This window comes from Embiotoca jacksoni, unplaced genomic scaffold, assembly GCF_022577435.1.
Source record: "Embiotoca jacksoni isolate LCO1_2020_lvr unplaced genomic scaffold, fEmbJac1.0.p SCAF_4, whole genome shotgun sequence".
Taxonomy (NCBI): Eukaryota; Metazoa; Chordata; class Actinopteri; family Embiotocidae; genus Embiotoca; species Embiotoca jacksoni.
This window is the reverse complement of record NW_027185392.1, coordinates 10,849,068-10,863,885: the sequence shown is the minus strand read 5'-3', so window position 1 is coordinate 10,863,885 and position 14,818 is coordinate 10,849,068. Positions and strand designations below refer to the sequence as shown.

The window sequence follows — 14,818 nt, the reverse complement described above, 5'->3', positions numbered from 1 at the left end:
TTCAGAATGTGTTGACACACTGTGTTGACACAGTTGCGTTGCAAAACAGATCATTGAGGTCAAGTTAAAAAGAAGCGGACGGATGCAACTGCAGATTCCCACCGACGGTATTCAATAAAAAAACACAAGAGGAAGAGACACAGCGAGAGAAATAAATGTGTGTTTCGGTGGAATAAATGTGACAAACAACAAAATCAGGCCTCTGCAAAGGTGCAATGTCAAAGTTTATTTTGTATCATTCATAGGGATACAGAACACTGAAATGTATTTTTTTCCCCATCATACTGGAATTTATATAATTTTACTGTCATTTAATATATTTGACAACATCAGTCGAACTGCAAGAGATAAAGAGAGAGGGTGGACGAGGTTCCTGGGTATGATGCTGTCGAGCAGCCGTCACATACAGTACGATAAATCTGAGAAACCCTAGACCAGACTAACACTACCTGAAAGGAAACACTCACACTGTATCGTTTAATTTCCCATTTGAAAAACACGTGGTGGATGTTTCAAGTTCAAGATGATAAATCTGGAGGAGCACAGTGGGATCGTATTCCACGTCAAAATTCACTTCATATAACATGGCTGTTTGATGAAGTGGCTGACAATGAAACATAAATGAAATCATTCAGCATAGTGTGTAAATCTCTCTACTTGTATGGCACATTAGGATGTTTAATCATCATGATGTAATGCTGTAAGCAGGAGCAGCCAAAGTACTGATGGTAATTATAAAAATAATACTAAGGATGAAGGCTAGTACCATATTCAAAACTAATTTACAAACATATCAAAATGTTTCATCACAGTAGATAGAGTTGTATTCAGACAGTGGTGAGTCAGAGCACCATCACTGAACAGCAGAACAGCACATTTGTGTCGAGGGACGCTGGGAATGGATCTGGGTCCAGACAAAGGTTTTATTTTGGAGAGGAAACTCAATCCTGAATGAAAGTTTCTACAATTAGCTCACGTCATTTTTTTTTTTTTTCGGGACTGAAATCCAAACTGAAATATTAAAGTTAGAATCCTTAAGGTTTAATCGTGGTCGTTTTGGCAACATTACTGGTGGGATTTGCAAGTGCGTTTTCATAATAAAGTTCGCAAAGTTCAGTTTGAAACATGTTTGGAGAAGTGACTCTGAAAGAAATGACAGAAATGCAACAGAACATGTGATACTGTATGACAACAGTATAACAGCTAAACAAATCATGGGCTGAGAGCATTTATTCCCACAGTATTTAATACAAGAGTGTGGGAAGGTTTTCAATTCAAAAATGGTGCAAAATTTGACAAAATGTCAAGAAAATCTTAAAAATAAAATGTGCAAATTAATAGTCGTTTCCATTCACCAGTTTAATGTTACTATTAGGAGTTGGTAACTGCAGGCCAATTGAAAAGCGCTGCAAGATGACGTAATTAAAGGAGAAGAATTATTCTGGAAATATGGCATTCATGTATTAATTTAAGGAAAAGTGTGGCTACACGCAAATCTGATGTTTTAGTCTGCTGCTATTTTGTAATTTTTGGTTTTTGCAGTGAATGGTCCTTATTCTGTACTTTGAAATCCGATTCCAACAGTAACAATGAAAACTTAATATGGCTATTTCCCATGTAGGGACTGATATGACAAAACTCTTAAGGATAGTGACTTTTAAGTCTGAAATTCAGCCAGATATGACTCAAAGTAAAAACATCTAAAGGCTTAAATCTCATGTTCAACGGAGCCGCTCTGTACTAAGAACTAGAAGGAACTCCGCTGAAACGTGTTCGTTGACAATATCCAAACACTGATTCCATTGGAGAGATTTCAGTTGCTTCACCCGCCAGTGACCAGTAAAAGGCTGTTATTTGCAACAGTACGGTCGGCAAACCAACATCCTCTTCAACTATTTGATGGCCATTACTGGAAGATCCAGTTTCCTTTTTTCTGAGGAGATAGCAATAATGCTCTGCTTTTTCATTCTGGCTTTTGCATTGCACAAACGGTGTCAGAATTGTGAAGCAGAAAGCAGGCTAATAGAGAACTTCGAGAAAGTCAGTCTGAGGAAATATGAAGCACGATTAAAAAAAATAATAATAATAATCAGGCCATATAATCTTGGAGCACTTTAAATCACGTTACTGTCCCTCTGAAAAGATGAATATAATAAGAAATGATCCCACCATGAATCCATTATTCCACACCGTCTCTCACAGCATCATGTCATGAGTGGAGAGTTCGTCTCTCTGTAGTGCAAAAAGCAAAGATCACTGCTGTACATATGACACCGTTTGATAAACCGGACGCACTCGGACTTCTCTCCATCTTCGGTAAGACTTCACTGAGTGACGCAGCTTTAAATATCATCTATATACTTCTGTTCCTGTCACGCCGTATATTTCATATTTCATATTTCTCCGTGCAACATTTTACAACCTTTTTTTTTTTTTTTTTTCTTAAACAGAATATATTATTGTTTGATATGTAAAATATTTCCCACCCACACACTCTCCAGTTGTGACGACGGCCTTTTCGGTGGCGTCCTTACAAAATGAACTACTACCCTCCGCTTTAATTGGTCCACGGTCTCAGCTGTCAGGAAGTGTAATGAGCACGTGAACTGGTGATCCACATCAGCTCATGAGGGACACTGATAATTCAAGGGATAAGTTTGAAAGGGGGACTGATACCACTCTCATGTCTTGTCTGTTAAATATGAAGCTGAATACTGGAAACGAATTAGTCTTGCTTAGCATCAAGGAAACCTGCTAGTCTGACTAAGAACAAGGGCACCAAAATCCCATCTACCAGCCCCTCTAGAGCTCACTAATGAACACATCCCTCATCTGTTCAGGATCATTTAAAGAAGAAGAAGAAGAAATATAAATTCCCTTTCTTACGAATTAAAAGTGTATTTATAAAACTCTACTCGACTCTCAGCGGTTTTACTCGCTGCTACAGCTTCAGCTACTTGGTGTAGTCACTTTTAAGTAATGTTGGCAGTGCTGCCGACTACATTTAGTGACTTTTTAGACCCTTTGAGCAACTCTTTTTGTTTTTGTTTTTAAAAAGGGGCAAATCTAGTGACTTTTTTTGGGGATAAATCTGAGCTTTTTGGACAAACACGACCATCTTTCCAAAAGAAGAGTCATCTGTACAACCCACCTCACTGCTTCTCCTCGATTCGTTTAGTGTCGGAGAGGCTGCGTGAGGGAACAAATAAGAAGGCCTTTCTGTTGCTAACTTTCTCTCTCGGTGATCATTTAACATGTAAATATAGCGAAAATCCCAGAACAGTCGTCGTCTTTAAATTATTTGCGCGGTGATTTTATCGGACGACCTGACGGTTATAAAATTCTGAGTTTTAGTGGCGAAGAGCAGCAGCTTGGAAAAGTCTTGACGGGACTGTTGGTCAACATGTTGTCTTGTTAAACGAGAGCACATTTGGGGTACAGCGTGAAGAAGAGAAGCACCCCCGGATGTAAAGCGCTGACATCACCTGACACGACGCAGAATGTAAATTCGGCGCGATGGAGTCACAAACACGTCAATTACCACACGACATCCAGTGATGAGCTATTTTGCAACTTTTGGAGCTGGCTTCAGCTCCTCTCCACAGAAAGTAGTCAGCAACACTGAATGTTAGCAAACCGCAGCCAGATATTTCTACGCAACTGAGGTTACTGAATCAGTCCAATGACTGCATGACTCTTTTTTTTTTTTTTTTTAATTTTTTTTTTAACTTCTGCGAATGTTGCACAGTGTTTTACCATTATACCAATTATGGGTTCAGAAATCTTGCACAGTCTTGCATTAATCTTTAATCGACAAAGTATAGTATGTAAAAAAAACAAGCTGGGATTTAAGGGAGGGTAATGTCGGGACACTCCCCCCCTGCTACGCTAAACTAAGCATCTCCTGGCTGTAGCTTCACAGAGACATCGTAGTGGTATCAATCCTCTCATCTCAGTCACTGTAAGACGCTGAATACAAGCATTTACCACCAGGTTGAACTGCTCCTTTAACTCAGACGCGATAGTGTTTGGTTTTGAAGGAAACTGTTCCCGTCCTTGCTGAGTATGAAGAAGCTCCGGGGAGGAAGTTAAACTGTTCAGTTATAGATTTGATTGCTCTACACGAGTTGGATGGTAACCTTTCCAAGACTTAAAATAAAAAAAATAATAAAAAAAAAAAAGAACAAAATGAAAGAAAGAAATTGAAAATCATAGCAGCACATTTTCCCGTCTCTGAAACACTCGGAGTCACAGTAAACCCGCGAGATGACTGGTTGGCACGAAGGACGGTGTAGAAAGTTTGGCCTCTGTCGGTATCTCTACACTCCTACAGTTTCATATAGATATATAAAAAAATAAAAAAAATATCAAAATAAATTACAACACATAAATAATTAAAAGACAAAACAAAAGATTTGGCAACATCGAGTTTCTTCCTTCCTTTTTTTTGTGGGTTACTGTGAATATGTTTTTGACATAAGCTGTTGTCATCTGCAAGCCGCACAGACAATGTTTAGTAAGTTAATGATTCATTTAAAGAAAGCCATCTTGTGATAACCCTATAATTTGATTCGGATGTGTGCACTCATCACCTCTTACATGTTCTTTTTAACAGTTCACACACAGGTGAATAGATGGCTGACAATTTTTTTTTTTTTTTTTTTTTTCTGAAGGCAGTGAGGATGGATGTGAGTGTTACTATTGAGAGGCATTAAAAAGGGAAGAGAAGGGATAAAGATGTATTTAACTCCGAGCCAATCAGGAAGGAGAGTTATATGAGGGTGGACAGAGTATACAGTGTGTCAGGTGTCTGTACTCAGTTTGTAGGAGGAGGGAGGAGAGATTTTTTTTTTCTGTCTGTCTACCCATCTTTCACTCCTTACCACAGGTCCAGATTCAGGTCCAGAGGTGGATCTCGAGCAGCAGCACTGGTCCAGTTTCCATCCATTTTGTTTGTTTGTTTGTTTGTTTGTATGTCATGTGTTTGTGTTTGGATGGACACGTAATTTGCCGGACAGTTTCCGGCGCAGTCACACGTGGGAACACGAGGAGCGGTTTCACATTAACTCTTCGTCCGGCAACAGAGGGTCGGACGGTGTGGGCGACACGGTGGAGGACACGGTAACAGGAGCGGAGACAAAAGGGAGGGATGGTCAGCAGAGGTCCAATCAACGCAACTATGTCTGCATCAAGTAAAAGGTAAACACTGGAAAAGCCGAGGAGGAGGACTGGACTTGATAATACAATCCCAGTTTACAGTAGCGGTTTAGTCCTGCGGCGCTCCGGCGTCTCTTTAAGTCAAAGAAATCCAGTGAAATCACTGCACCCTCAGTTATCCAGCGCCTCGGCACACACCATGCTGCTGTAAAGCGGCTGTGGATTCGGATGTGACCGCACCCGCTCCTCTGCCTCGCTGTCCGTGCTGCCCTCGCTGTCGAGGCGGGCAGAGGGGTGACACGGGCCGGACAGGCCGGGGTAGAGGGCGGTGGCAGGCAGCGGGCTGGGGAGGAGGTCCTCGTCTGAGCTGAGGTAGTCCCCCTCAGCGGAGGCGGGGCTGGCCAGGCACAGATCCTGGTAGTTGGTACTTCCCATCCCACTGCTGACCCTGGAGCTGGGGGCCACCTTCTGCCCTCGCAACTCCCTGACCTGAGTGCAGAGATGAAGGTTTTTGGTTTAGTGGGCGTTTAAAGGGCGCGCGAGCCTCTTTGTTTCTATTGAAGATGCAAAAAGGCTTACAAGTACAGAGCTTTAGTTTCAGTAGTTAGTTTCAGTGGATTGATACATATTTGGTGAGTATTGACAGCAGCAGGACAGTGTATGTGGGACTGTCTGTAGGCAAGGCAAACAAAGAGGGAAACGCATTAGAAGAGTGAAACTTTAATACGATGATGACGTAATGACAGCAGACGCCCTCTTTCCACAGAAATTCAATAGTGCATCAGTTTATCTGTACAATATACACTATAGGACGTTTGTTTGTGTTTATTTCAACAGGTCACCCTCTTCTGCCAAATAACTGTTGTCAAAAAGTTGTAAGGGATTTTGTAAATGATATATTATTATCATCACTCTGTAACACAGTCAATTATGATGATGTTTCATGGTGTGTGTAAATTGTGCTTTAAATGTCAGCTTCTGGGAAATGTATGAAAAGGGGTTGTTGGGTGTTTAAAAACAAAAAAGAAACGTTGATGTGTATGTTTCTTACCATTGAGAGGTCATATAAATGGGGCTGTGGGATTTTTACAGCTAAATCAGAGCATGCACCTGATTCGACTGTCGGGCAAGTGAACTAGATTTTATTTTATTTTTTTAAATAGAAAATGAATATAAGTGTTTGCGTGTTTCTGTTTCCTCGCAGCTGACCAGCTGTCAGACAGCAATGGTGTAGCGGTTGATCACAGTTGATCCTCACACGCATGCTGTTTGCATGTTAGCTTTGCCTTTCCCACAGTGACTCATGAAAAATCTCAGAGGTTTTTGTTTCCCCCCTATCAGACACTCACGCTAGCTGCAGGTGGGGGGAGGGGGAAACCAGTGGTTAACCAATGGAAATGTTTTGACTGTCTGACAGTTGTTCAGGCGACAGCAATTCAAAGAAAATAAGACAAGCTTTTTGCATTTGCTATTATTATTATTTTTTTTAATATGAACAGGTTAAATAATATAAAAAATAATATATGCCCAATTCAAGTCATTGTGAATCTTAATAAATGTACACAAATAATATGCGTGTAAAATTACATGAAGTACATCATTATGTATCAGCAGTGCCGATATGACTCAATCATGAGATGATCCCTTCCAGTCCACACTGAGATTTTTAAAAATGGTTCATTGTTTCCTCATCTGTACTCACGCAAGTTTCATTCTCATTTATTAAACCATTGGTTTGATCAAAACGGTGAGCAGAGGAGCGGTAAAGGGCAGGGCAGACTCATCACACCCCCCCACTTCAAAGTTTAAACACACTTTGTTCTAGTCACGCACTGCTTCTCTCTGAATGAACAAACCCAGAGCATATGCCGATATACATTTCGTCACGACTGAGTGAGTGAACCGAGTCCAGGGGCTGCATCGCAGTGGGTTCGCCTACGACAGACAACAAATCTTTCTGATTGTCATACACTTATTCTTTTAAAGCTCACACACGTTTCCCTCAAGTTCACCGTGAACCAAATGATGAGAAAACAGCTGCAGTGGAAGAGCAGTGGTCTCTTATTATATACTACTACGACACTGAAACGACTGTGCGTGCGTTTAGAGGTGGAAGTGGTGTCTGTTTCTGAGGAGGCATGTAGATGACAAGATCTCCCCGTGTTGGTTAGCTCAGCTGCAAGATAAATGTGTGCATTTATTTACAGTGTACACACACTGTGTGTGTTGAATACCATTTTAAAGTATCAGTACAGAGAAAAGAATATAATCGCTGCAAAAAAAAAAAAAAAAAAAAAAAAAAAGGGGGTTTCGGTTTCCTGTTTGTTTGTTTGTCAGCAGGATTGCAAAAAAAACCCGACCAGCCCGAGTTTCATCGAACTTGAGGGGAGGGTGGAGCATGAGTCAAGAAAGAGCTGATTACAGTTTGAAGCAGAAAGAAATCACAGGGTGGATCAACAAAACATTCTTTACTTTCATTAACATTGTGAGATTAAGCATTTGGCCAATTTAATGCCAAACAGCTTAAAATCCAGCAGATGGTTGTAAAGTTCAAAAGAGATAAAACATAAATAATCTCTGCAAGTCTGAAAGATAAATTTCAAATAGAGGAAAGGATTCAAATAGGTCTGGTTTTATGTTGAGCCGTTTCTGCACATTGGAGAAACGTTGGCTTTAGAGTAGGGTATGGCATATTCATTCAAAGCGACTCAACTGGATTAATTAAAATACAGACTAAAAGAATTTAAACAAGCAGCGGCACGGTTTGAATTAACATTAACACAACGTCTGGCTGGATCGTTAAAGAGAAGCATGATGGAAATTCAGTCTGTTTATCGGGCTACAAATTCTCATCGTGGGCCATAAATGATTCATCTTTGTTGTTTGTTTTTCTAAAGTAACCCGGCTTCTGAAAGATGGAAGAAATAGGGCTGCAAACATTCATTATTTTCTGAGGAGTATTTTCTCTGTTAATCAGTTCAGTTATTTATCAGGAAGTTGTATAAAACGCCGTTCACAGAGGACAATCTTTGATGGTTTTGTCCAACCAACAATGTTATTCAGTCAATTTTCAAAGACATAGAACAAAGTAAGCAGCGAATCCTCAGATATTTTCTGATAACAAACTAATGAGTTCATTAAAGCTGAGCTCTAGGAGGTAAAGTAAAAGGCTCATGGAAACCAAACATTGATTTCATCGTCAGTAGAGAAACAAACATGCACAGTGATGTCAGAAAGGGACATTAAAAAGCTGACAAAAGTTGTTACTGGGGTATTAACTGTTAAAAAATAGTACAGTATATCTGAAAGTGGTTTAACATGCTACTTGGGGTTTATTGCACAACTTTTATTATGAAATCCTGTAAACGGTGAATTTGTTGTCTCCTCCATGCATAAGACAGAGGCTGAATTGAGCGTGTTTTTCGTATGAATGTACCTCGTTCTTGAGCTCAGCGATGTGGTCACGGAGCTGGTTGATGTACTGTCTGGAGTCCGAGTGGTTCAGCTGGCCCTGGATCAGCCCTTCCTCCTTCTGAAAAACACATTTTACACACATACACACAAAGGTTCAGGTCACACTCCCTTTAAACATTACTACACTGTTAAATCAATAGATTTATTTACTCAGATCCAAATATACGGAAAATTTGACGTATATACAAAGATGGGTCCAGACGGATACTGAGACCCATAAACACCTGTATCTCCAGATCTGCGATCTTCTGCCTGAGTTCAGCCATGGCAGCCATACTGTCTGCTTCCCTCAGTCGCACCGCCATCACCTCCTCTTTACTCTGCATGCATCATCACGGAGGGAGGAAGTGGGTCAAGAGAAAGAAAAAGAGGAAAGATAGTATTTTCTGATTAACAGCTGAACATCGTGGATGATAATCATATACTGGATTTCAATTATGGAAAATGAAGATGCATCATAAACTGTCTCCGTCCCATCATCTACATCCTGCTCTTTCCTCCGTCCTTTTCCAGACCTCCTTTATCGCATCTGTCGGTCTTTCCAGGATATGCATCAAAGATTTATAGATAGAGTGACGATTTCTTATCTATTATCTATTTTTGTTCTGTAAAAATGTATCTATTTCTTTCTCTCCATCCTTCTCTGTTGTTCACTCCCTTTCTTGTGCCTCTTATCCATGTTTTGTCTTCTTTCCTTGTTGTTTTTCCATCCAGGTCTCAGTACTGTATGTTCATATTTTTTTTTGCGTTTCATTAAGCCGTACTAGGAAGTTGCTGCTCTCCCCGTCACTTTGCATTTTCCCCCGTTACTTCTCTCCCCTCTTGCAAACTGCAGTTCTGTCCAGACCTTGCAGTCGGACTCGGACTGCTTCCTTTTCATTTCTTGGAGTTGGGTCTGCAGAGCTTTGTTCTGATTGGCCAGCATCTGGAGCCGGTCCTGCAGGGCGGAGCGTTCCTGCTCGTGGCGACCGATATGTTTGCTGTGGATCTGGTTCTATAGAGAAGGTAAAAGTCAAAGGGGAGATGGTGAAAGTCGAGCCCTGACTGCTCTAAGTAACCAGTTAGGGTAATCAACAAAGGAATCTTTGAAAGGCCTGAAAATAAGGCCTTGAAATCCATTTGACCAACAGTGCAAAACCCAAAGTTAAGTCATATAAAGTGAAGTAAAATTGAGAAAAATGGCTTAATAACTGAGATAAGTGATTAATGGAAAAGCATTGCTAAGGAATTAATTTATGTTTTTATTTAAAGTTTCGTATTCATCAGGAACAAAGCCTATTTATCAAAGAAAAAAAATCCAAATGATTTAAGGCAAAATTTTCTTTTGTTGTCTTTTGCTAGATTTGATGAAAACATAAACATGAGGCAAAAATTTTATTCATTAAAATGAAATACCAATTCATTCACCAGTTAATTATTTGACTCATTGTTTTGATACTAAAGAAAGAATCCCTATAAGTCATATGTAATATTGTTTGCGATCCTGATACCACAGTGCTGATCGACCTTAAGTCATTTTAAAATTAATTCTCATACAAAAGGCTTGAATCAAATCAAACAATTCTGACTTTTACACCTTATATCTGTGCATATAAAAAAGAAGGTGTGTAGTTGTGCGTCGTGTCTAACCTGGCTCTCCAGCTGCAGGGCTTTGAGTTTGACCTCTCTAAGCTCCGCCTGGGCCTGGGCCTCCCTCAGTCTGACGGTCATCAGTTTGTCCTGCAGCTCGTTCATGGCGTTCTTCTTCGGGGATTCTTTCCAGCCACCCGTGCTGCTGCCGCGGGACATATGATGCTGCAGAACAAAGAGCGAACGGGTCGAATGTTTCTGCCACTACATCAGCGCAGCACATGAACGCGCAACGCGGGAGGTCATTAACAGAGATGGCAGCAGTTTGCGTCTTTACCTGCCAGCGCTGGTTGAGCTCAGTGACGGTGTCCTGCATCTCTCTGAATGAGCGCAGTGTCTCCAGCTCCCTCAGCTTCATCTGCTTCACCTCTTCCTGCAGGGCCGCTACGTTGTTCTCATCCGGCAAGCAACTGCTCCTCTGGATGGACAGTTCAGCAAGATTAACCCACACAATTGCTAGTGGCTGTGCGAGACTGTATGGAGGCAAATGTTTTAAGAGGAAGGCAATTATTGTTAGACCTTAACTTTACACACTAATCATTGCGGTGAGTGAGGGCCTGAATATACGTGTGGAAACCACGTAATGCGTAGTAGTTCTGCTTATACCACATTGCGGAGTTTGCTTGGAGGATGCAGCAGATCGGCCTCGACAGGAAAACGGATCCCGAAACTCCGGGGAAATTTCCCTTCATGAATTGTGGCACATTTGATTGTCTTTATATTGTTTTAAAGATTAATTGTAGTGGTGCAGGTAGAGCTGAATGTCTTCACGTCAAGCTTGGTTTTCCACAGTATGCGCAGCTGCTGCCATTGCAGCAATTGCTCCACGTTAACACTGCGATGACGAAATTTACATCACGCAAACCGCTGCGTACCCTGAAATACTCACGGGTATAGAAAGCATAATACCATCCTACCGTTAAACGTAAACATAACTTCTGTTTGTTTATGAGAAAAATCCACAGAGGAACTTTAAATAGGTTTTCTACCTGCCGGAAGTGCCGTGTTTGATCATCTTTGTAAAAGGTGAAACATTTTCAAAAGTAGCACTAAACTCAAACTACAGGTGAAGTTGATGGGAAGGTCATTAATATTGCAGATATTTGGTCAAAATTAAAAAATACTGGTCAAGTTACAATTTTGACCTGATGAAAAGTCGGGGGTCAACAGACTTGTTCCTCTCATGCTGAGAGACACAAAAATGTCTGAACCAAATTTCAGCCATTCAATAGTTTAAATGTAGACACTAACAGACAAACAGACACCGCCACACTTAGACCTGCTAGCGTGGCTACAAAGCACAAGTTTCAGGAATATGAAAAAACTGCGGACGTAAACGACGACAGAGCCATGCTTGATTTTTCTAGTTTTCATTTTTATGCTGGGGTATAATCATGATTGAGAAGAGGCGGAGCTGTTGTGTCCCAACACCTCATCAAGTGAAACAGAAAGCTTGAAAACTCAAATATGTGTGAATTAACACTTAGTTAACAGGGTTTAGTTTACAGTCAGATCAAGTTGAGCACATTCACAGATGCGCACGGCCGCTCCGTCGGCTCGTTGTTCACAATGTACTTTCTCCCAGTTAAAATGTGCGCCTGTCGGCTCACCTTCTCCAGATCGAGCACCTTGTCTTGCATTTCCTTCAAAGCGCCGAGCAGTTCAGCCTCACGCAGCCTCGACTGCTCCAGCTGAGTCTGCAGATTGCTTACAAACGGCTCTGTGTACTGAAACAAACATCACCGCGTTACACACGTTGATTGTAAACCAATCAGTGATAGCAACTTTGACAAAAGGCTGATGTGCTTTCTTGAACCCGTGCTGCTGAGCAGACATTCACTAATGACTGTGAATATCAGTCACTTGAACAGAGCTCGTTTGGGACCGTTTTCATTTCTTTGCCGTAAGCAGACCGGGCTGCAGGTGATGCAGTTTGTCATGGCTCACGCTTCAGCTCAGCTAATAATACCACAGTGTCTTTCTGTTTCTTTGGTCTCTTCAGCCACATTGAGTGTTGCATATATTTAACCATTTCCCCAAACATTTTTTTTTCGCTAAAATTGTCATCAACCTACATTCGGGGGAAGATGTGATGTTACCAATTCTTAGCAAATGTCAGCGTATATCTAGAATACCGAATCAACTAAATCTGGTTAGCAACAGTCAGCACTTCTGCTTCTTTGACCGTGATATCAACAAGAGCTGCCGAAAAACAGAGAGCTGAGTGGAACATACTTTCCCATGAGGCAAAACACAAAAAGTTGAAATTGGGCGAGTACAATCGCGTGAGTGCAAGGCTCGATTTGTCATTTTGGGTTTCTCAGTTTTAGTTATCAAAGAGAATGGCGTGTGTCTGGAGGCGTGTTGAGGGAAGGTTATAACAATCTCAGCGAGATTAAAAACACTTGGATTTTTTTGAAGATAACTTTTAATTATCAATTCAGTAAATTATTTATTTGATTGCATTTTTATTCTCATGAATAGGTGTGAGTTTTTCAGGTGACTGCGTAAACTTTAAATTAGTGAGTAACAGCACAGGAATATCCAGTCTAGAATCTTTAAAAAAAAAAAAAAAAAAAAAAAATTTCTCATTTTTATATCTGCTTCTGTTCAGCAGTTTGTAACTACGACTGCTAACAATACTGCTAAGTTTATCTTTAATTTGCATTGAAAAAAAGAAGAACTCTCAACAGAGAATTTTAGAACACAAATATTGTAAATGAGTTTACTCGATATGACATTGACCTAAATGAACCACTGTTGTGTGTCAGCCAGAAAAACTGAAATATTGAACAGGTTTATACTTCAGGTCAAGGATTACAAAATGTACATAAACTCTGATGCACTCTGTATATTTAAGTATGACTTATTGCTACATTTACTTGGGTATCTAGAATTTCATACCTTTCTTGTAATAAGGCTGTGAAACATGTTTTGCATTTTGGTGTTTCAACTTTTAAACTTCCAGTGAAGAATGACCAAACGGTGTCGTATTCTGGTAAAAACAACCTAAATGTTTGTCCCAAGACAAACCGACTCCGTGCTGCAAGATGACTGGACATCCTTAAAAAAAGAGTCTGACATTTTCTGTGCAAACACGGGTATCACGTTTATTATAAAAGAAATAAATGTGCTTTTCTTATGAAGAGTTTCATGAGAAGACCACATCTGGATAATAAATATGAAGCTGGAGCAAACAGACAGATAGCTCATCTTAGCATAAACATTCAAAGCAGGGCGAAACAGCAAGCCTTGCTGTGTCTGTTCATCCATTCGTTTGTTTACCTTCTGTTGTTGCAGCTCTCTGATGGTTTCCTGCGCTTTCTCGAGGCTGTCGTTGGCCGTGTTGCACTGCTGCCTCACCACCGCCAGCTCCCGCTTGATCACGTAGTTCTCCTCCGCTTCCTGCGCCCTCGTCACCTGTCCCTGGAGGAGCAGGCCAGAGCAGGACTGGGGTCAAAACCGTCTGAGGAGTTTCAACTTTCAAATGCAAACCATTGAGGGGAGTAGAGGTAATTGTGGGCATCTAGGGAATACAATGTTATTAAGGTTAAGGGGAACTTTGCTATACTTTTAAAATGGCAGATTTTTTTCAAGCCTTTTTAGGAATTCCAATATTTGGGAATTGAGGATTATTTGCTTTCTTGCGGAGTTAGCGGAGAAGCTCAATGTCACTCTCATATCTGTCCTTTAAATGTTAAGCCACAGGTTGCAGCAAACTAGCTTAGTTTAGCAAAAAGGACGAAAAGAAGGGGAAACAGCGAGGCTGGCTGTGTCCAGGTCAGAACATTGGTTTGCTAGCACCTTTAAAGCTCACTAGTTAACACTGTTGTTGAACTTCTTCAAAAACTGATGTGTGAAAATGACAAGTTTATACAAAATAAACCATCCACAAATGTTAATTAGTAAGCTTTACATGTACTGTCTGGTATATTATGACACGTTTGAACAGAGCCAGGCTTGGATTTGTCTTGGTTTGCCGTCTTTATGCTAAACTACGTCAAAAGCCTGCTGGCAGCAGCTTCATATTTAGTGTTCAAACACGACTCTTATCTACCTTTTGGCAAGAACGCAAATAAGCACAGTTTCAATTTCATTCACATTTTGTCAAAGTATTGATAATGACCATTTGTAACACTAATCGTTGTGAAACTTGAACATGCCACATGCAGGAATTGTACAACCTCATATCAATTTCCATTATGCATAAACACTACATGCATTCCGGGGTTACAGGATGGTTGTGTGGACTGAAAAGATATAAACAACAGTAACACCGTTTTATTTTTTCATGCGCTTTTGGCTGTTGAGTAGAGGGAGAGAAGCAGTGCAGGAGAGCAGAAGAGGGAAGTGTGAGAAGAGCAGAGGACAGCAAGGTCAGTGGGAAAGAGGTTTACAATACTCTACCTGTATCAGTCTGTCTGCTAGAGCAGCACTCTCCTACAGCGTGACGAAGGAGAGGAACAAGAGGATGAAAATAAGAGATGAATAAGAGTGAAAAAAAACACAGTAGGACACCAGGGAAGACAGACCACGAGAAAACCCCAGGAGGAAATTC

The 14,818-nt window shown here is 40.7% G+C and overlaps 1 protein-coding gene across 2 annotated transcripts in view; it reads right to left on the bottom strand.

Annotated features, from left to right (window-relative positions):
* Positions 1-206: 206 nt before the first annotated feature.
* Positions 207-14,818, bottom strand: part of evi5l (ecotropic viral integration site 5 like) — a 34,429-nt gene continuing 19,817 nt past the window's right edge. Inside the window, exons 12-20 of one of the 2 annotated variants that reach the window (XM_069168410.1) lie at positions 14,668-14,700; positions 13,546-13,686; positions 11,871-11,987; positions 10,538-10,678; positions 10,261-10,425; positions 9,479-9,625; positions 8,856-8,951; positions 8,594-8,689; positions 207-5,646 (exon numbers count right to left, since the gene is read on the bottom strand). In XM_069168410.1, coding sequence (XP_069024511.1) covers positions 5,329-5,646; positions 8,594-8,689; positions 8,856-8,951; positions 9,479-9,625; positions 10,261-10,425; positions 10,538-10,678; positions 11,871-11,987; positions 13,546-13,686; positions 14,668-14,700 — 1,254 coding nt within the window. In that variant the 3' untranslated portion in view covers positions 207-5,328. The remainder of the gene's footprint in view (positions 5,647-8,593; positions 8,690-8,855; positions 8,952-9,478; positions 9,626-10,260; positions 10,426-10,537; positions 10,679-11,870; positions 11,988-13,545; positions 13,687-14,667; positions 14,701-14,818) is intronic. The other variant, XM_069168411.1, reaches the window with a different exon arrangement.